Below are 22,760 nucleotides of genomic sequence, written 5' to 3'. Positions count from 1 at the left end.
ATACCCAAAGACAAAAATCTTGCACAAAATTTGTGATGATTGTGCTTTTTTTTCCTTTTTATTTGCAACTCTTGGAAAGTCACAGAGATGAGAGAAGCACTTCGGGCAGGCCAACGAAAAAGCTCATTTCTTGGTTTTCCTTATGAATAGGCAAAATGACTCTGATTACAAAAGGTCTAAACAGCAGTACCCAAACAGGCAGGACTGCCAGCTTCTGTGGACAGGCAGACCACAAACCTGTGGGAAATGGATGTCCAACAACACTGAGTGTCAGGCAAACAGCACCCACTTGCAAAAACTTGCAACTAAAAGCAGTTACACTGACCAGAAACTGAACTCTGGCAAAATAACTGAACTGGCAAAAGAACCGGGTGTCAGGATAGTCAAGTGGCACCAATCATGGAAGGCAGCCTTATCTTTGTGCCATTTCCTCTTCGCTTTTTAAAACATTCCTCTAACATTCCTCATGCACCCAAGTGCAATTCTAGCCCTACAAAAATGTAAAGGTGGACAGTCTCTTCCCTCTCAGAGCAACACGAGCAGCATGACAAGGTCTTGGAAATTAGAATCCTCTGATTTGAAGAGAAAAGGAACGATCAGTTAGAGACAACTTGTAAATTCCATGTAAAACCAGAGCACATGGTAATAGGATACCTGGGGACTGTAACAATTATTTCCAAAGGAGACTCCCGACAAAACAGCACACATTCAAAGCAGTTACTGGTCATCCACCTCACTGATTTGTTCTCTCTTGCTTTTTAAAATTTAGTCTCCAATCTTGCATAAATATGATGAACCCTTCGTGTTAAAACAGCCTTGTTAACAATGAGAAAGCATGTCTGTGGATAAGAATTGTGATTCAGATCTGTGCATCTTTTCATCTGAAAATACAAAAGGTGCTTTGCTTTATCAAATCTGTATTTCTCATTGAAATCCAAGGTTTGAGATAATGGAGACTGAAGACTTACTAGCTCTTAATAACCATCAAGATAGTCATAACTAGTTGACAAAAAATGCAGGAGATGAGTGACAAGGAAAGGTTCCAGAGGCAGTGAATGATCAGTTAATGGCCAGGAAAAGAACCCCTGAATGTCATCATCAAGGACAGCAGTCCCAGACAAAGGCAATATCATCAACACCTGCCAAAGTTTAACACTCCAGCAGTGAAATGGAGTGAAGAGCCCACAGTTCTAAGGCAAGTGAGGAAAGCTGGATGCTAATGAGACAGTATTGTGTGATTTCATCCTTCCTCCAGCAGACATCCTGGACAGTTCTCATCTTACAACTGCTTTCATTAATGGGAAGACCTTATCCAGCTGGGGAGGTGTGCTGCAGTTCCCCTGTCTGAGGATCAGTGCTCAGGGGCAGGTAACAGCCTCTGCAAAGTGAGAGCTGCTTGTTTGATGCTGTGAAACAAGAAATGGCCCCACAGCTCAAGCTGAGTGTGTGTCCTTCTGCTGTGGAGGGTTTTAAGTGGCTATAGCTGTCTTTCGGTCTTGGCAATTGCTCCTGGCTGACAGCTGAACAGATACATGGTATAGAAGTTGAGGGTGCTGCGGCCTGTGACCGTTCCACTGCTTGTGCACTGCATGATATGGTATGATTCATATATGCATTCAGTCTGTAGCAGGCATACTGCTGACACGTGACTTTTGTACGTAAAAATTGAATCCTTTGCTTATCCTAAAATTGTGTAGCTCATTTAGAGAGAAGGAATGACCAAGGTGGAGCATGACCTAAGCACAGAATGTCCACAAGCCTGGATGTGCACTCACAACAAAACATCTTATTTCAGGAACACGGTGCAGCTAAAGGAAATGCAAAAATGCTCCCTGTCCATGACTGAAAGCTTCCAGCCTTGGCAGATCTGCCACAGGCCCCAGCTGGAGCACAGCGTACGTGAACCTTGAATCAGCCCCACTCCCAGAGCGCTAGGAGGCAGTGAAAGGGAAGGGACACCACCTTCGAAAATCAGGACAACATTCAATCCTGGAGTCTCCTTCTCCCCATGTCATCCTGTCTTCCCATCAGCTGGGATCCACAACACAGTTTTAGGCCTGGGTTTTTAGGGAGAATCAAGGGGGGAAATGAGGTTCCTGTAAAGTGGCATGTATATTATGGGGTTTTTTTGAGAGCCTCTGCAAGAAAGAGAGGAAAAAGAGGGTACCACCACCCACATTCCAAACATGGAGTAAGCTTCACCTCACTGTGCTGCACAATGCTTTTCCATGGATGATCAGTCTGATGGAGGTCTTTAGGCAGAGGTGCTGACCCAGCTCCCAGTGAGAATTTTGAAAGCCTTAAGTTGGGATCTGGGGATTTGTGGGACTGGGATAGTATGCATGAAAGTAAAACTGGAGTAGCAACAGACCTTAATGTGTTTCTTTTCTTTTCCTCCAGACACTCATCAAAATAAAACCAAGAAAACTTATCAGCTCTTCACTATAGAAATTATCACTTCACTGAGCAGAGAGGAGAATGTTGCATTTATGGCTGCCTGGCCCCCAAAATACAAGAACAGTTTTGATATAGTAGTTTTGTATCTCTCTGTCCCTTCTCCATCCCTTTTTCAAGACAGTCTCTAGTGCCCAGTATGGATGGTTAGCATAGGAATTTCATGGCAGCCTGAGCACGGATTTTGTATTTTGGCAGCACTGCTCTTGGAGATCAGGGTGCCAGTGGGATCAGGCAGTACTTGCACATTCACCCACAAGAGTATTACGTGACCCAGTGAAAATTTTCCTCTAGTTGGAGCATTTCTCTGATATCCATCTTTGGGCCACTTTGAATTTGCTGAGGCAGCATCCTGGGGATAGGAGTCAGGCCAGGAGTTTGCACCAGAGCGGCAGAACCAGCATCGCTGCCACTGGGAAAGAGACTTCCTCTCTGCATTTGCATTTCCCATCTTTCTACTGCCAGCTTTACAAATGCCAAGGGGAAGGGAGAGGAACATATGGGAACAGGGAAGGCTTGTTATAATTTACCTAAGAGCCCAACAGCCCGGACTGCCTAATGCACTCACATTTGAAAAGAATTCTCTTGTGCCAAAATGAAACAAAACAAAACAAAACAAAAATCCCACTGTATGTGGTAATTACTTGGCACTAATGGAACAGTGCAGAGTAAATGCATTTAATTTGGTTCCATTCCAGCTGATCTCTCTGGCTCTCCATGTCTTATATGACCACATCAGCTCCTCTCTCTGCAGGTGAACAAAGGACTCGTTACCCTTTTCTTGTTCTAAAGGCTCTAAAGCTGTAGGGGCTTTATCACACGGCTGCAAAACCAGAAGAGAAGAAAGCAGCTTCTTTTCTGACGAACATGGCAAACTCTCCAACTGAGCCTTGCATATGCTGAGAAGGAATGCAAAAGAGAGATGCAGGACTGCAGAAGTCAATGTAACCCTGATCCATAGGGGCCACAGACTCCCAGAGCTCCTCAACCAAGACAACAGCACAAGAAATCAGCCTCTGGAGCCAGCATCCAGTGGATTTTTGAAGGGAGAGTGTGTGAAAGGGAGCCGTGGAGCAAGCCATGGCAGGGGAAGCACACACTGTCAGACTCTCTGCAACATCCCTCTTTCACAAGTTACAACAAAGGCTTTACAATTTCCTTGCAGCGTAAGATGGATGCAGAGAGAGCTCTGAAAAAATTGTTCCATGGAAATAGGCACCATTGTTGGAGGTGGTGCATGGAAAATGAAAGGCACAGATATGCATTAACATGTTCCAGCTTCCCACTAACACACTGGCCACGTTTGCTTTCTAGTCACTGCCAGAAACAGTTCCTTTAGTTCCCTCCAGTGCTTTTCCAGTCCATTCTCCTGCTCTGAGAATATCCCTATACCTGTACTGCAGCAATTGCAGAAGCAACACAGTCTGCCTGTCACCCAGGGCTGCCAGAGAATTCTGCTGTAGGGATGGACTCTAGATCTTGGATTCAAAGGAGCTATGTTACCTGGCATGAGATGACAAACGAAGCCATTATTTTAAAGTGATGTTTGAGCTGAAACGTTCATATCAGTTTCTATGACAACTCATTGTAGGTCACAGATTTCTAACCCAAGAAACCTCTTAATTGGAGAGTTGCAGGTCATTTGTACTAATCAAATTGTTGGCTACTTTGCAAATGCTTTTCTCACTGACCCCAAACTCCTAGTAGGGCCAGACCACAGAATAATTGTTCTGCAGTATGCCTCTTAAAATGCTTGATGTGATGCAAATAACTTATCAGTAACAATTAATAGCATGAGAAGCATTATTTTAAATTTCATGAGCAAAAAAAGCCTTTAATGTTATTTTCTCTTGCTTCTGCAAATCAGATCCAAATGTAAGATAAGTTTTATCTACCTACAGAAGATTCTTGGTTTATAGCCATTGTTGCTATGCTCAAATTTAGTAAGCTTTCACAGAATTCTGCACAACAAGTAAACATAATTATAGCTAGGAAAAAGGACAACATCTATAAACATATCAGGAGTCCTGGGAAAGGGTTTGTATGCATAAAATGTTGCTTGCTTTTTAACAATTATTTCCATTGATCCATTAAAATATACTGTTTCTCTGGGCCAAGCTCTCCTCAAAGCATATATTCCTGTATTTCAAAGCCAGAACAGCCTGTCAGGTCTGATCACCACTGCTGCACTTCCCAGAAAACGTTACCTGGTTATGCTTACAGTAAGACTATGCCATTTTTGAGTTTCCAGTGGCTTACATAAAGAAGAAAACTTTAGCTGACTTTAGCTGAGCTGGTAACTTTGCCTTTGGCATTGCAGCTGCTGCACTTGATGGGTTTTCTCTGGTTCCCTGTACAAGGAATATCTGAAAATTCCTTACTGTTTTAGTGAGTCTTGAGCACAAAACTGAAACTACTGGATTCAAGTAATGATTGGTGAATATCAGCTTTATTTTCAGGGGAAAAATGTATCCTTCTCACTTCTGATGGTCTGAACGAAAACTTGAAGGCTCAAGTACCAGAAAAAAAACCCCAAACCAGCAACCAATTTTATTAAGTTCCACAATTTCCATACCAGTTTCACATCTGGAGACTTTGAGTCATGATTTCTAAGTGTCCATCTGCTGAAGTCTTCAGCATTTGACAGACCCTCGCTGCAGAACACCCCAGCACAGTGGAAAGGGCAGGGCAGAGCAGGAGTTATGAGGAGGGTGGCACTACATGACAGAACGTGGCACATGGCATTCTTCAGCTTCCTCTGTTTCTCAGAGACACCCCAGATTTCTCCCTAAAAGCATGCTTCCCTTACTGACAGCGCTCTGCACCTCCTGCCTGCAGGAATATACCACAGATTTTGGCACCACTGCTGTGAAATCTTGAAGCATTATTTCCTGAGGAGCCTTTCCCTCCCTGCACTGAGGGAAGAACACGAGGCCAAGTCAAACAAAGCTCTTATTCATTGCCTCAGCCCTCTAAGTCACACACCCCCATGCCTAGGCAGGCACTCACAGACACTCTCCAGCAAGAGCCTTCCTTGGGTGTACTCAAACAAGCACAGCCCCAGGCAATGGAAGGAGAAAGGACCCTCGTAATTGTCATTTATCAATATTCATAAAGAACCTGCCTTAACCCTTCTTGTGCATGCTCAGGGGGAGGGGGAAAAAAAAAAAAAAAGGAACTCAAAATGAAACGCAACCAAAATAAAAATAAAATGAAATAATAATCTCACTGCTCATTACCGCAGGGGATTTCCTCTCAATGTCACCACTGCCCTGCGCGGTAATTGGCATTATCTGTTATCTCTGAAGCCATAATAAGGTTTGCCACGGGGCATTTTCTGTAATCATGTTTTTATTTGTCAGCCCCTCAGCCGCAGCCAGCCGAGCGCAGCCGGGCAGGCCGCGCGCGGCGCAGGGCAGGGGCCGCGCGGCGCCAATGGCGGCTCGCGCCGGTGATGTCACGCCCAGCCAATGAGGCGCCCGCCAGCCCGCCCCGCCCGGCGCTGCAGCATTCCCCACAGGCACCGGGAACGGGCTCTTCCCGAGCAAACCGAGGGCTCCTCGTCTGCCCGCAGACGTGCTCACACATGGATTCCCGCAGAAAATACAGCCGGGCACTGAACCAGCTGAGCGCTGCCCCGCAGTACGGAGGCAGCACGTTCAAAAGGGGCTATTGATTCGGGGCACCCAGCGGAAGTACCCTAAAGGCCCTGAATTTAGGAGAGCAGACACACCCAGTACTAGGTGAACCGCATCTTAGGCAAAGGCCATCTGTTACGTCCAAAGGAAACTTCCCAAGGTCGGATAGACTTCCATCGGTGTCCGGGGAACCTCAGGTCCCTGTGCCGTTCCCTGCGCGGCTGCTCAGCGCGTCCGCTCCAGGCACTGCAGCACAGTGCAGAGCCCTCGGAGCACAGGGAAGGGCTGGAAGGAGAAGCGATAATGCTGCATCACCGAGCCAAGTGCTTGGCTTGCCAGCTCAGGCAAGGCAGCGAGGTAGCACAGACCCCACGGGATATCCCTGCGTGGTGCCATTCGTGCCCGTGGGTCCCTGGCGTGGCACGGTGCTCTGTACACACAAAAGTCCTCAGAGGACCCTACAGTGCCTTACCCATAAGCGTTCCCCCACGGCCAACCTGCACCACAAAACCCTGTGAGTGACTGCACCACAGAGTGAAGTACATCAAATATTCCCCCACTGTTTCCAGTAAATAAAACAAGAAGAGAAAGCACATACATTTTTAAAACAACACACAGACTCAAGCCCTACACCTATTCTGCTTCCTTTTCTCAGCTGCTTGTTTGAAAACACCTCTCAGACAGAGGCGATCTCTCCACGCAGTAGCAGCAGAAGCCTTTTACTTATGGGAGGAAGATTGGGGAATCCTTTCTAAATCTTTGACCCAGGAATGCTGGTGTATCAATGTGTTTTGAGCAGTGAATGCTGAATGTAGTTACATACAGCTGTTAAAGTAAGCCACAGGTATTTTGCAGTGTTTTGGGATGTACAGGAAGAAGATGGGACTGTTACATGGGGCAGGGGACACCAGGCTATCAATCTACTCTGCCAGTAGGCTGGAGGCACCCACATTTAGTCATTAACCAAAGCAGAAGCCTTCATTTTTCAATGTGGTCATAACTGGATAACCTGGCTGATGAGATGATTTGTCATTTCACTGCCCCACGACAGGACAAGGTCAGGCTTCATTGCTTAGGAAAGCACATTAAGTTTTACACTCACATATATATTTATGTATGCTCTGATTTTCTGAAAACTGTCCAGAATACAGCACAGAATATAACACACAACACACGAGTCTCAGAGTGACCTGGAGGCAGAGCTTATGATTTACTGCTAACTTACCCAGCACTAGATGCTAGTCAAGTGGGAGTTAGCAAGGAGATGGGATTTACTTTCAAATAAGACTGCTGCCCACAATCCAATATGTTTAACAGAGGAAAATGGATTCCTCGAGAGAGACATGCATCTGCCTAGAAAATTTCACATAGCATTAAACCTGCAGAGGTGCTTGTCTGTCTGTCTGTCTGTCTGACAGCCTCACCACGATCCTCGCTCAGTTTATTAAAGTCTCCCAGATCTAGAGGTATCCATAACAAGTCCAAAGCACTAGCATGTATGTGCATATATGTGTGCTTTAGTAGAAACTTCTATCGCAGTGGAGATTCTGATTTCTCTGGAATATTCATTTGGAAGAGTAAACAATTTCTCTTCAGCTGTACTTAAACATTTCTGAGTGTTGTTGGATTGGATCCCTTAAGTACTTAGCCAAGTAGGGAACAGAAACATGTATGTATGCAATCCACCAGTGGTTACACTGCCCAGTGTATGTAAAAAATAACAGCTCTACAACCTACCAAGGATCATGCTGGTTCTAAGAAGGTCATGATCATTCAGTGCAGTTGAATAGCAGGGAGGAAAAATTGTGGAATTCACAGAATAAAACTGCTCAAAGGTCACTGCCAACAGAGAAAACTTAGATCCTCTACTTAGAGCATGCAACCTGCTCTTGGCTTCTCTGGGAACTTCTCTGACTACTGTAACTCTGCCTGTGTCAGGTAGGCATTGTCCTCAGGACCTTCTCACCCAGATCCACCACCTTTGAACTGCCTCTTATAAGAAGAGGCACTCTTCTTATACAGTATCCTTTTCTTAATATATCCTCAAGAAAGGCTCTTCTTTCCCTTTCAATTTATAAGAAATATGATCTCTTACAGATCATTATTTCCTGTTCAAAGGACTCAGAGATGTAGGGGGAGGGGGCTAGAAGAGCAAGTTAAATATTTAACATCCATTTTCACTGTGGCCATCTGGTTTGTGAGTTTTCAGCATAGAACTGGGGGTACAGAAAATCCCTGTATGGCTACTGAGAAATAACCACACAGTGATTATGCAAATCCAGCTACTGCAGTATCTCTGAGTGGCCCTTGGCTTCCTGGAGTGGGGGATCTATGGCTGGCTGTGGCTTTGGAGAAGCAGCCAGGCAGACATAATGTAAGTGTTCTCCCCCAGCCAATCCAAATGCAAGGAGCTGCATTTGTGAGAAATGAGCAGGCAGTTATGGGTCAGTAGCTGTACAGAAACTCTTGTGCTCAGACTGATTGCAACAACTTGATTTCAGTATAATTTAAATTATCTCAACTTGCTGGAGATGAAAGAGAAACTGGTCCAATATAAAATGGCACCTGAATGCACAGGTTAAACCATACTCCACAGTTAAATAATATGATGGAGTTAGCAAGAAAATTCTTCCCTACTGGAAAGGAAATTAAAAGCAACAGTGACTCAAATGCCCAGAGGGAACTCAGTAAAGGTTGCCAAAAGCCCGCAGGTTTCCAAAACCAGAAGGAAACTATAAAATGACTTCACTGTATTTGTCCGAAGTTTCTTCAGGGTTTCCTTTTGATATAGTGTGTGTAATTCTTAGTAATTAGTAAGTGGCACAAAAATTATAGAAATGAAACTGTTTTTCCTTGGTGGTTTTGGTTTTCCTGTTTAAAGCCTTCCCTGTGAATGAATTCCTCTCCAGTGAGAAATGATGGACGACAATCTTCTCCATGAAGAGTCTATCTGTGACTGATACACTGTCTCACAGCTGGACAAGAATTAAAAAATACATCAGCACTTTACCCAATGCTTTTAGAGCTTTACAACATCGGTTACTTAAAAATATCAAGATCCCTTTATTATGTAGCAGGGAACTCCCATTGGAAATGGCTGTACTCACCATATTGAATGACTATGGCAGAAGTCTAAAGCAGAGATGATTTGTCGGAAGAACTTCCTGGCTTCTTTTGGTGTCAATCTTCCCTTTTTTACGAGATAGTCAAAGAGCTCCCCACCTGACACATGTTCTAGCACCAAATACCTAGAAAAACACAATGCCAGGATTTTGTAAGTATGTGATCACACCAAGCCCCTCACACTCACACGGTTATATACAAACACCTCTGTTTATATGCAGTCAAGGAGAACACTTCCAGAAATAACAGTGGAAGAGAATAGGAATTTTAAAATCAGGAGTGATTCATATGTTTAACAGGGGTTCTGCAAACTTCAGACCTGCCATTGTTGGATTCAGTGTCCAATGTCGTAGCAAGACATAATCATAATCAGGAAGCTAAAAATTACCCAAAAGACCAGAAGAGGAAGCAGAGAATAATCAAGTATAAGCTTCCACAGCAGGTCTTAAAGCTGTAGTGGAGTAACACTTTGTATCAAGAAGCCACAGGTCCTTTAACCAAGCTGACAATTCTTTTATAAAACAGCTGTGGCAAAGCTCCACTCAGACAGAACCAGACACATGTCAAGAAAACAGAATGAATTAAAAGTAAGTGAACAATGTAGATTATGAAAAAAAAAAGAACTACATGTGTGTGCAGCCTATATAAAAGCTTCAGCTTTTGCTGCTGAACAGCAGTGATTTGCTGGAGCAGCTGCCTGGCCTTACAACTCGCAGGTGAAAAATGTGGCACTGAGTGAATAAATGTGGCATTGAGTGAATAAATGTGGCACAAAGGGGACCTAGGAGCAGGAGAGGAAACTCCTGACCTCATCCAGCACTCTTGGCAGTCATAGAGCGAAGAGTGAAACCTTCTGGAAGCAAAGGGCTTGCCATGGATGGACCATCTTCTTGTTTTAAGTAGGGCTAATGAAAGGCAGCCAAGCAGAGGAAGACAGTATAAATCTCTGGAAATGTTGCCTAATAGTGGGAGTGAAACAGTTTTCCCAGGGAAGTGGCAGGAACACCATCAACTGAACCCTTTAAAAACAAACAAGTTTGAGTGTACTTCTCAGTCCCTGCCTCCCAACAGCACATCAGACCAGGCTGAACTGTATGTGCAGTATGATCCCTCAGCCCTTTGCTTTACAGCAGGATAGTTTTACTACCAGAATTAATCCAGCTCCTCAAATTTGAGTGGACAATGAAGAGTAATTAATCCAGGATACTGTCTTTTCTGTACCTCAAACAGCACAATCTCCATGGAAATTTCAGAATTTGAAATGAAAAGTGGAGAAGATTAATATAAATTTGGGGTCTTTATTAGTCCTGTTTTCAATGTTTCCAAAAAGCTAGGACAGTAGAAGGACTAAAAGCAGTTCTGAGGAAAGTAAAGCTTGCTCAGTGATAATGGCATTAGCCTTCAAGTTGCAAAAGTGGGACCTGAGCTCCTGGTCCATCATCATCTCCTGTGTAACTTCCATGTGTCAGTTCCCAGCTACAGAAGGAGAAAGCACTTTCCTGCCTTACAGAAAGAAAGACATTAGTATTGTCTTGCCAGATAAATAAGTACTAAAAGGGCACAAAAATTGGACAAAACTATAAAATTATGGATTTTAGGGAATTAAAATTGTAGTTTTGCATTTTTTGATCAAAGCTGAAATAGTTACAAGAAACATAGTAATGTTGACTTTTTTTTCCATTAAAATTGGTTAAAAAAGAGAAAAATCTTAACTTGAAAATCACATTTGGAATATGTGGGTTATCTTCTCGCCAAACAGATGAGTAGTTGCCCAGCTGTCTGCTGGGTACACCTTGGTAATTTGGAGATCACTTTTTATAGACATGACATTTTTTGAGCAAGTCATTCAAACACAGAAGAAAGCTGATACGCAGCACCCACAGGCATTGGGGTTTCTACGTTGTCAAGTCCCAATCCTTGATTTCTAAGCCTTGGCTAACAGATAGTCTGATACGAGGGTTTGCTGTAGCATTCATTCTCCCTCTCATATTAGAGACAGATCTGGCTAACTATCCAACATGGCAGACCCAATCTTGGCATGGAATCAATCCTAAAATTCTTCTTGACAGCTTGCTTTCTCACTGTGCCCAGCAGAAGCTGGATACAGCAGTGCATCTTGCCCCCAAAATTCAAACTGCTAGCTGCTTTCTTTTTCTGGGAGGTATCTTACAAAGATGATTGCAGTTACAGACATGCAGAACACCCTCCACACTGGCTTCAAACGAACAGTTTTTGAAAAATACAGACCCAGCATTTCTGTCACCCACAGCAGGAACTGTGAAGCAATTTATTTTCATCAACTTCATCTTATTAAAAACACTCAACAAAAATGCACTGACACGTATGAAAAATAAAACAAATTGAGAGACAGAGAACATTTACAAGGTTATTAATTTTTTGCTTGCCACCTAGAAGCAGTAGATATAATAATGGAAATGAACAGGGGAGAGCATTTGAAAAAGATTTGTGCCTATGACAAGTCAAGGGACAGAGAAGCACAGAGACGATGTATTCTGATCTGACAAAGCCCCCAACGTGACATGAGTGAGAAGGACGACAAACACATTCCTCAGTGGCTGAGTGCAACAAAAATGCTGCAGGGATCATTCCATAAGCACTATGTGGCTAAGCTGCAGCTACGATTTGTGAGTTCAGGTTGTTATCTGCCAGGCCTATTCCCTGTAGTACCTTGCGGGGTTTTTTAGGACAGCCCCCAACTAGGAGACTTTCTGTTAAACAAGGGCATAATTCAGCACCTGCCCCCATCTCTGTGCAAGCCAGCATTCTGCTGGCACATTACCTGGCACAGTAGTACACTTGTTCTTTCCAAACAGGCTGACAAGAGGGGTTTCAACATTTCCAAGTGTTGCACTGGTTCTAAGTACCACTGGACAGCTACACAAACCCCACTAAGTGCTGCATATCTGTATCTGCCCATCTGTGTGTGTGTGAGTGTGCCTAAGTGACTCCACAGAAGAAGAGAATAAACACTCTGAAAAGCCGAACAGAAAAAGCAAAGGAAAGAAAGAACATTATTCCCTAGGCTGGAAAATAAGACATACAGACACCACATCTTTCCTGAATCCATGTCAGAGAAAAGAATCCAAATGTTCTATGTTCACATCAGCACCTAAAATCCTTTACTTTGGCAAAATGCTATAGGATTGGAAGTATGCCAATGCCAGTTCTTGAAGGATCTAGGAGAAGGTAAATAACATGTAGCCTGTAGGGGAAAAAAACACGAAGCAGCATTTTCATGAGTCTCTCTTCCCTTTTATCTTTCCCAGATATGACAGGTTTTCACTTCATTATTGTACTACTTTTCCAATTTATTCTAAACAAGCAAGCAAATTCTGAAAATCCCAAAACAGTAACCAGAACTTCTCTCCTATTACATTTAGAGATGAAAAGCAACGTATTGGTGAATGAAGTTTTGAGGGTTTTTAATCCTGTCTATGTAAGACTGACAGCATCAGTCTTCCTTCCCATTGTAAAAATGTAAGAAAACCTGCTCTGTAATAGCCATTTCAAGGAGGTTCAGGGAAAGGAAAGACCCAGTCTCTGGCTGGCAGCATGGGCACTACATGCTGTGATGATACAGACAGGACCTGTGTTAGGACAAAAGACTCTGTAAGAGCACTTAGCTCTCACATGTTGGGTGCTCTGGACACCAGCTCTTCTAATCCTTGCATTTCACATGAGAGAAGCAAGTTTTAACAAGCATTAACCTCCTGTTCTTTACTGATAGGGAACTGTGAAGCCAATTGACTTGTCCAGGGTTACAGTCACCCAGTATCAGCGCTGGGATTAGCACCTGTTATCCCTTGTGCCCTCTACTCCATGCTGTCCCCACCACCAATTTCCCCTTTGCCTGCTTGGACATTGGAAAAGCCAGAAAACATCAGAGTTCTGCAACTCAATATGAAGCCAGGTGCATGTTAAAGTCTCAATTACTTTTTCCTCACTAGATATATTCTCTAGGAGGTTGCAAATATTTTTACAGGCCATAGCTCACTTTCATAGACACCAAGGTCCACATTTTGCATTATTTTCTCATCCCTACTATAAGCCAAGATGTGAAACTAAAAATCTCTAGTTGAGTTTCAGTTCTTGAAGGAGACAAGACTTTGATCTTTAAAGGCAAAGAAGCTGAATACTAAATACAAGAATAATTGTGTTGATTGGAAAGGAGCAGAGATTGCATCCAACAGCATTCTGTCTATTTGCTTTGCCATTTTTCCATCTGCATCCCATCATCACCACCTTCTCAATATAAGATTCTGAGTTCCTAACCTCAAATGACCCACTACATATCATCAGAGATGCAAGCTTAGAATAATTCTAGGCCTTTCTTTCTTTCTTTCTTTCTTTCTTTCTCTCTCTCTCTCTCTCTCTCTCTCTATCTCTCTCCACCCCCCCCCCCCTTCCTTTTTTGTTAATTTTATTTATTCTTTCAGGAACCAAAATAGTAAAGTAATAAAACCCCTTACAATATAGCAAAGGAGGGATGATTTCTGCATGTGAAAGACATGGACAAGATGAATGTGGAGAAATATGGTCTTAGACTACCTTTATGCACCTCAGATTCCAGCTATGCCAGGAACTAGCACAGACCCCAGACCTCTCTAATTCACAGTAGCTTGACTGTGGTTTACTGTGGCTTGTTCTGTAGCCTAGACTAGAAATTTAACAAAAAAGTACTGTGCCTCTCCTCCTCATCACCTTAACTTGTCAGTATTGTAGGGATCACAAGGTGTGAGAGCCGACAAGTTTCACATTTGCAAATTTAGACACTCAGATAAAAAGTCAGTATTTTCCTTTTTCCTGAATAAACTAAGATGTTAGTTTCCAACTCTGGCATTTTTGGTTGTCCTATCATCAGCTCAAACACAAGGCTAAAACAAAACTCAGCCTCACAATCTCTTCACACTTCTACCTTTCTCTACCCCCAGGGATAACACTGCTTGGGTTCAGGCTTGTAGTGTGGGTGTTACCTTTCACTCAGGCTTTTTGTCAGGTCCCTACACCTTGGCTGTACTGGTATCTTTTAGATGTTTTCTTTATTATACCTCTAAGATAATGGTTTTCCTATCCATCCACATAGCTAAAATTTCATGTCTAAATTTAGCTAGGTATCTTGTATCTAAATTAATTTTTCATCATCATCACCATCGTTGTATCTTTTACTTTGATAAATGCATTATGGCTCCAGTTTTGGTGATTCAAAATAGATACCAGACCATCAACTGAAATATCATTTTTTTAGCTTTCCACTTTGACCACTCTTTCCATGCCTCCATTGTTCTCCTTTTTTTATACTTTATCTAGCTTCCTTCATTTCTACATACCGTATAGCCCCTTCTGTAACCAATCTAGGATCCCCTCCCTGGCCTTTGTGGTTGACTTCTGTCTCTGACCAGTCTTCAAAGCCAGCTTCCATCTTCCACTCCTTAAATATCTAGGCAAACAATTGTGTGCTCTCACGGCATCCCCTCTACACTTGGAAGAGCATCATTGTAAATGACACAGCTACATCATCAGTTTTCTTCAGCTCCTTTCTGAAGGCTGGTCTTTGCTGTGATGCTTGACAGCAGCTTGGACTTCCCATTCCCAACAGTTGCTTTGTGTGTGGGATTGTAACCTGGTTTTGTCTCCCATTCTCGCCCAGTGCCAGCACAGCAAGGACTTCTCCACGATTAGATAGATTACTGTTGCACTACACTCCTATCACTTAAAATGGCAAAAAAAGACACTTTTCGTGATTATTTCTCCTTTCCATCTGGTGGACTATACCACAGCTTCTTAAAAGGTGCCTTTGCCCATGCCCTGGGGACCTCTGAGGAATAATTCAGAGAGCCCTCACTGAGGCAAAGCAGCTACATGCTACCTCCAAATCAGGACTGTAACTAAAGAAACAGGCTGGCTCTGAGCAATGCCTGGAAAAATGCTGTTAAAGAAAGACTAACTGCCACAGAGATCACCAGGACCATTGTAGTGGTTTGATGCCCTCTTTACTAAAAACCCAAATTATACTAAACCATGACAACCATGCACTACCAGATTTTTTTCTGGCAAAATAACCAAAAAACCCAAACCCAAACGAACACACCAGTTATAATTCGTAAAGAACAAAAAGCTGTCTTTGAGCCAGTAGCAAAAATGGTGGGAAATATTAAAATTCTTGCCAGATGGGATTGCCCACAGCAGCCCATCAGTGGGGTATGCAGCTCTTGTTTTCTCAGGACAATTTACAAGACACTAACACCTACACCGATTATTATTTGTTATTGTAGAAATGTTAAATGGAGAGATCTCTAGATGAAAGCTCATGCTGAAACACAAAGTATTTCAGGTAAGTATTTATAAATGCAAAAAATTAAGATTACCAAGAAACACTCTCTAATGCTTTAGGAATGAAAGTCAATTGGCACATCTTGTTTTAATTAGGCAATAGAAGGTTTGTCCATCAGTGCTTGCAGTTAGCTGTCTGCTAGGGAAGCAGTTAATAATTTGTTTTTATTAAATAATATGACATTTACATGTATAAAGCACAACTTTCCTTAACCTGAACAAGTAGGTTGATCTTCTACATAAGCCTGAATGTACCACTGGGCACCATCACACATCACTGGGCAATGCCCTAGAACTTTTACTATGCCCCAATTAGACTAGATATCCATGTGGCACTTGTTAGTTTTTAAGATGCACAACTTTAGCCATGCACTCCAGCAAGATGCAAAACCCAGTTATACAGAAAGAGATACACACAAAGACATAAAACATCAGGTGAGAATCTCCATCATAACGACAGGTAAGTCTTTAGTTCTCTTCTGTCCTGATGTTTACTGTGCCAACAGCTGTAAAACTCTCTTAAGTTTTGCCACAGAATCAAACACAAACTGAAATGGCTGCACCACAAATGGTAGGGGTTGGCACTGCCACAACCTTGATGAACCATGCTCCATCTCATAGTAATTCTGGCAGATTATTCACAGGGAACTGGCTACTCCTTTTGACCAATTTAGTTGAGAGCTAGAAAGCTCACTGCATTTCAAAGGGATATGTCTGGAACAACAGACAACGAAGAAAAGCTTTTAGAAGAAAAAAGACCTGGTGATTCTCCTTCCAGACTACCACCCTACTTGCAAAATATCCTTCCATATATATATGGTTGAACATATACATAGCAGGGACGAGGTTAAAAGTTGCCCAAGCTGACATGCTCTGTAGTTCTTTGACAGCTTTTTCTCTGCACTGTTTTCTATTGATTAAATAATCTCTATCAGATATTAAGCCCCTTGTTATTGGTACAGCCTATACATTATTCAGAAGTTATATAATTTCTTATGGCGGGCATGAATTTTTAAACCCTTATTTGGCACTGGGCCAGGAGCTCTGTATTATTTCCCCCTCCTGCCCCTTGCCTGCGAGAAAATGTGCATGTGTTAGATTTCGTTTTTCTAAAAGACAATTTTAACTCGAGTTTGCATGTTTGAATGGATATTATATTTGTTTGCTGGTTACATTTGGGCATGAACAGGTTGGGGCTTTTGGGGAAAAGAGGTTGTAAGAGGTTATGCTGTTGAGCTCTGCACCTTTGATTTATTTGGGATGAAAGGTGTTTTGAGCAGTGCCCTCATGGTGTGTATTCATGTATGCCAAGGTACTGCAGCAGCCATCCTATATGGGCACATGATATGGAATGGATTTAGTCAGAGGGATCCACAGCACAGGATAGGCAGAGCTGAGACAACACCCATCAGGCCACTGCTGCAGTTGTTAGTGACTGTATACTTTGGGGCTTTGCTCTTCAGAGCTAAGTGGCCTTTGCTGTAACAACCAGGGCCCAGACACACACAGCACTGCCTACCAAAGTCTAAAAGAGGAGTCAGGCATGGGAATATACTGTGGCTCTGAAGCTACATCTCAAAGAACTGCTCATGTCACAGAATTGCTCCACTATGGGCCTGTTTTTGCCCAAGCCCAGCATCGTGGCCTGGATGATATCCAAGCACACATTAGGCAGTGAGCAGAGGATACAGTCAGGCTTTTGGGTTGAGCTTATTAAGACTGTGTTGCACAGGGTATAGCATTAATTCCCACCACCAGCTCTGCAGGGCCTGCTCTGTGCCAGGCTGGTGTCCTTGTGAGCGGTGACACCTGCACCCTTTCCCTGGCTTCTGGCCAGCTCCTCGTCTCTAGACCCACCCTGAACTCCAAACCTCACATGCACTGGCTCCACTCCTACCACTGACTGGCTTTCTTCTGGCTACACATGCTTGTAACTCCAGACAGTCCTAAAACAAGTCAACAGCAGAAGACAAGGGGGTCAAAGTAGCTGGTTACAAATATTTTCCTTAGTTCTAATCAAGGCTCAGGTAAAATGCTATTCTGCCTTCCAGTCTTTTATTTTCTTTCCATGTATTCACAGCATCTGACATCCCACAGCCTCACTCCCAAGGTGCATGCCTACCACAAAATTAATTTTCAGTTCTGGGACTTAGGAGCCACTCTGACTTTCTGAACTCTCCTTCTGCCTTTAGACATGTTTCCCTGCAGACAGACTGAATGCCAAAGTCTTGGCCTACCACTAACAAGAACATGCAGAACCTTTTTTTCTCTTTTCTGCATCCTCTGGCATCTCACAATTAGTTTTCAACAAAAATAAACAGAATTACAGGAAAACCCTGCAGGAGAGGACAGGCAGCACAAAGGCCTCTGCAGACACCCCCAGAGCTGTAAGTCCTCGATTCCTGCTGCCAGCTGATTTTGTATGAGCCAGAAACATGAGTTGTGCACAGGTACGAGGACATTTTAATTTTCTTATCTGGCTCATTGTGATGCACCTTCACCTCTGAAATCAGAAGGTGGTGTGTTGTGTACATTGCAAAGAGATTTGGGCACTTGCCCAGTGATAGCATTGTACTGATGAAAGATGAGAAAGGCACTTCTATTTGAAAAAGGTGCTGAGGAATGCACGGCACATTTCAGAGAGCAATTGTCTGGTGTCCACTCCTCAAAACAGATTCTTGCTTAAAATGCTGATCAAGTTGGATCATACAGATTTAAATGATGCCAAAAAATTTGAAATTTTAAATCTTAAATATGAAGGTTTGAAAATCATTCAACATAAATCTACACATATATACACAAATATCTGTAGGCATCTCGCCACAGAAATTTACAGATACAGATGCAGACATCACTGGAAAGGGAATCAAGAAATACCAATACAAACAACTGAAAGAAAAGGGCATGGAGTGGTCCTAGTATGTCTTTTTTTTCTATTTTATTTCCACTCCCCACCAAGCCCCTGACGATTGAAACGAAATAGTCAATCAAATGATATCAAAACAGATAGTGCCACCCCTGTTGGGAGTTCTGCAACAGAACTGTACTAGTTGGCTTTATTCCCTCAGGAAAGGGAAGTTCCATCTCCTGTGGACTGTATGATGGCCCTTAGCTTGCCAAGCCAACAGCTCCTCCAACAGTGGGACAGCTGCTTTTCTGTGATCCGAAGAAAAGCCGCACATACTGCATAAAACACAGTAAATAAAATGCAGTAAATATACATGTTTGAGTTTAAGAATAAAGCATCAGATTGCATCCTGGAAAACACCAGAGCCAGTCATTTCACTCATGAAGGACTGGGCTTTGCATGTTTCCTCTTCTTTAATCCTCAACAAGACTGCTAACAAGAACCTCCTGCTCATTCACAGTGGTTGTGCTGCTGACAGTGTAGGAACTCCATCTTCCTCTGCAGTTGCTACACAAACTCTGTGTAGGGTCAACTCAAGAATATACATAGCACAGAGAAAAGAGGATCATCCCCCAGGTTCACGCAGCTCATCTGCAATGCAGAAATCACCAAAGGAGTGTGTCCCCTCCAGTGTGTATTACAGCACACACCAAAACTTTGTTATTATCTGTTACTGCCTTGCTCCTTCTCTGCCCCATTCCTGGAAGTGTTCAAGGTCAGCTTGGGTGAGGCTCTGAGCAACCTGGTCTAATCAAAGGGTTCCCTGCCCATGGCAGGGGGGTTGGAACTAGATGATGTTTAAGGTCCTTTCCAACTCAACCCATTCTGTGGCAATTCTATGGTTTGTATTTCCCTAAAATTCGACTGTCTGCACTTCCTTAGTCAAAACAACTGGTGTGCACACAGGTTTTGGTAGCCCACTGATCATTCCCCATACCAGGCCGCTTTGACTCATTTTGATCTTTAAAAAGGGAGGATGCTCCCCCTTCCCGGCTGTTTTGTCTATTGACATTATATGATGGCAGAGAGGGAGGCATTGATTGTCTATAGCTATTTCTAAATTATCTATTACTGTGGACTCCCAATCTTGCTTGAAAGCCATCAGTGTGATCATACAACAAACATGAAATAATTAAACTGTCAGTTATATTGCTCATTTAGCCAACACAATATATATCTGAGGCTGTATATCACTTACAGAGAGCCACAGTGCTGCTGTGTTTTTCCCTAAACACCTAGATGCATAGTCTGCAGTCTTACTAAATAAGACAACTCAAAATGATGGATAAAGAGATGGAATAATAGATTTGATAGCTATCTCCACCTCTCCAACTATCTTGGCAAAAAGAACCCTACCAAAATAAGCAGAAAAAGACTGCTTCGCTAACACACATATGCTAACAGATTTTTATTATTATTTTTTAATTTTATTTTAAATAAACTGTGGAAAAAGGATTTGATTCATGGTTGCATTAGGAATCTACTCAACCAAAGCCCCTTGTCACAAATTAAATCATAAACTAAAAGTCAAACATGATTTGTGAAATTAACATTTATCGAGGAAATACTCCCCAGCGCTGCATTGTGATTAGTCTCTGGCTTCTGAAATATCACCCATAATTCATGAGCTCCTCTGAAACCATGCCACTACTGCTAGTGCTGGGATGGCATGCATGATGGAAAGGTGCTGCCACAACCAGAGAGCAATCCCTTTTCTGATGCTGGTGAGAACCAGAGGTCACTGTGTCTTATTATTTGGGAAGGTACATGCATACACGCTTCTCAGCCCCCACTCACTTGTAACACTTCACCCCTCCACAGGCCCTCTCTTCCACCTCTCAGATTTATCAAAGGCCACAGCTGTTTCTAATTTTGAACATGGAGGCTTGGCAGAAGCTCTGCATTGTGCCCTTTCTTTAAAATAGCGACTAATAAAAAATGAAACTTAATTAACAGTCATTGGTTCTTTCAGAGTCTGTGTCTTTCAGCAGAGAGATTCGGTGCCTTTGCAGGGGGATGCAGACAGCTTAATCTTACAGGCAGAGGAGCTACAGCACAAAGCAGACTTAGTGATTGTTCAAGGCTAAATGGTCATTGGCAAAGCATGCTTTGGAGCCCAATGTTTTTTAGAAGCCAGGATATCCAGACATAGCTTAAAGATATGGGATGCTTTCCTTTTCAAGGTGATTTTCATCAGGAAGATGTTTTCCTGCCAAGAAATGAAGTAATTTTTTTGAAATAATAGTGTAATGCCATCCCTACTGCACTGAGCTCTAGGTGTTTTTCACAGGGAGCAAAATAGCCCCCAAGTCTTATGGGATAAAGAAGGGAAGCTCAGCTTCTGGCTTCACAGGCATTCAGAGCAGGAAGAAAGCTTCAGCACCTCTACAGCCCATCCACTTGTGGCCTTTCTTCTGCATGTATTCATACATTGTCACCTCTGCTCAAGTCTACTACACCTGCCTGGAACACATCAACACATCAGCTGTTTGCTGTGTTCATGCAGTGTGTGTGTATACCTAAGATTACACAACACAGAAACCAAGGTCACAAAGAAGAGCATTGCCTCTCTTTTAATCAAAAGAGGGGTCTCATACCCTCTTGAAACAGAATACAGAGAAAATGTCCTCTGCCTCTCTTCAGGATTAAAGGAGAAGGTACTCCCTGTAAAGCCTAATTTCCCTTTGCTGCCCTTCTGCTCACAGAACAGGCTGTGTTAGATCTGAGCCTCCCTCTGTCCTCATGTGCAGCAAACAGGGCTTCATGGAGCCATGACCACTTATGCCACTGAGGACAGAGCATTCAGCACACAGCTCTGAAAACATCTGAGCCAACCTCCACCCAGTGCCTGCACGAGCTCTTTCTGGCAACTGCATTCCACCACGGATGGCAGGCTCTGCCTCAAAGGAGGAGGAGGAATCCAAAGGAAATTACTGCCTGCTCTACTAAGCTAACCCTTAGGCAGAGAGGCCTCGCTTCTCGGAATAGGAATTCATTGCTCCTGTAACAAGACTGGCTGAATAGTCCATGAGGGACTGTTACCTCCATTCAACACACTTTCTTTGGATTAACAGTCATTCCCTTCTTGTGTTGAGACACTAAAAAGAGGTCACCAATGGATGGTAGCTTTTAAAAACTGTTTTATCTTTTTTAACCACTCTCTTCTACCTGTAATAACCTGATAAAAAGCTGGAAATCTCAGACTTCCCTACTGGGTCACCCTTTTGTATTTGGAGAACATTGATCTTTTTCCTGTTGTGCCAAGATTAATGTGGCGTGTTTGTTTGACAACAGATACAACGTATTTAGTGCCTTAAATCAAGCTAAAGTGATTGTCTGTGGACAACATCCCTGTCTGGCACTGGTAATGATCTGGAGAAAGAAAAAATCTTAAAAAAAATAGCTTTGCTACATAACTGTCACTGCAGAACCATCAGGGGATTACAGTGGCCCTTAAAACCAAAATCTGTTGCTGATGGGACAAATTTAAAACACTTTTAAGTAAGAGTTGAGGGTTTCAATGAAAACTATTAGGCAAAGGAGGTTATCCAAATTATCCACTCTAAGTCTGTTACAGCTTTGATTCAAAATTGTTCATGATCTTACAGGTACAAACCTTCCTTCTCTCTTCCTATTTTATATAAAACATTGGTTTGTCCTCTTTCTTCTATTTTAAGTAGGAAAAGAAACAGCATATAAGTTTCTTATAAGTAAAGGCTCACTCGAGGGAAGATACTGAGATGCTGGAGCATATCCAGGGATGGACAATGAAGGGTCTAGGGCTCAAGTCCAGTGAGGAGAGGCTGAGGGAGTTGGGTTGTTTAGCCTGGAGAAAAACAGGCTCAGGGGGGAACTTAGCACTCTCTACAACTCGCTGAAAGGAGGTTGTAGTCAGGTGGGGGTCAGTCTCCTGTCCCAATTAAAAAGTGACAGGATAAGAGGAAATGGTTCCAAATTGCACCAGGGGAGGTTTGGATTGGATATTAGGAAAAATTCCTCCACTGAAAGGATGGTCAGGCATTGAAACAGGCTGTCCAGGAAGTGGTGGAATCATCATTCCTGGAAGTGTTCAAAAAACGTGTGGATGTGGCACCTCGGGGCATGATTTAGTGGTGAATATGGCAGAAGTAGGTTAATGGTTGGACAATGATAAATTTTCCAACCTAAATGATTCTATTATTCTATGAAAGTACAGAGAAGAACATGAGAAAAGCCAGGGAAATAATGAGTGTTCATTCCTCATCCACATACCAAATGCCACACAGACATCAGCAGAGGGTAAAAAC

General features: G+C 42.9%; 1 protein-coding gene and 1 long non-coding RNA gene across 17 annotated transcripts in view; one reads left to right on the top strand and one right to left on the bottom strand.

Annotated features, from left to right (window-relative positions):
- Positions 1-22,760, bottom strand: part of BRSK2 (BR serine/threonine kinase 2) — a 310,896-nt gene that overhangs the window by 84,424 nt on the left and 203,712 nt on the right. For all 16 annotated transcript variants that reach the window (XM_032111641.1, XM_032111643.1, XM_032111644.1 and 13 more), the window contains exon 4: positions 9,200-9,340. In XM_032111641.1, coding sequence (XP_031967532.1) covers positions 9,200-9,340 — 141 coding nt within the window. The remainder of the gene's footprint in view (positions 1-9,199; positions 9,341-22,760) is intronic.
- LOC116445243 lies at positions 1,433-22,606 on the top strand. Its single transcript, XR_004240716.1, has 3 exons — positions 1,433-1,444; positions 7,586-7,588; positions 22,439-22,606. It is a non-coding gene; the product is annotated as an uncharacterized LOC116445243 (long non-coding RNA).

The sequence above is a fragment of the Corvus moneduloides genome, chromosome 6, assembly GCF_009650955.1.
Source record: "Corvus moneduloides isolate bCorMon1 chromosome 6, bCorMon1.pri, whole genome shotgun sequence".
Classification (NCBI taxonomy): domain Eukaryota; kingdom Metazoa; phylum Chordata; class Aves; order Passeriformes; family Corvidae; genus Corvus; species Corvus moneduloides.
Note: the sequence above shows the minus strand (reverse complement) of the source record. Positions and strands in the feature narration are given on the sequence as shown.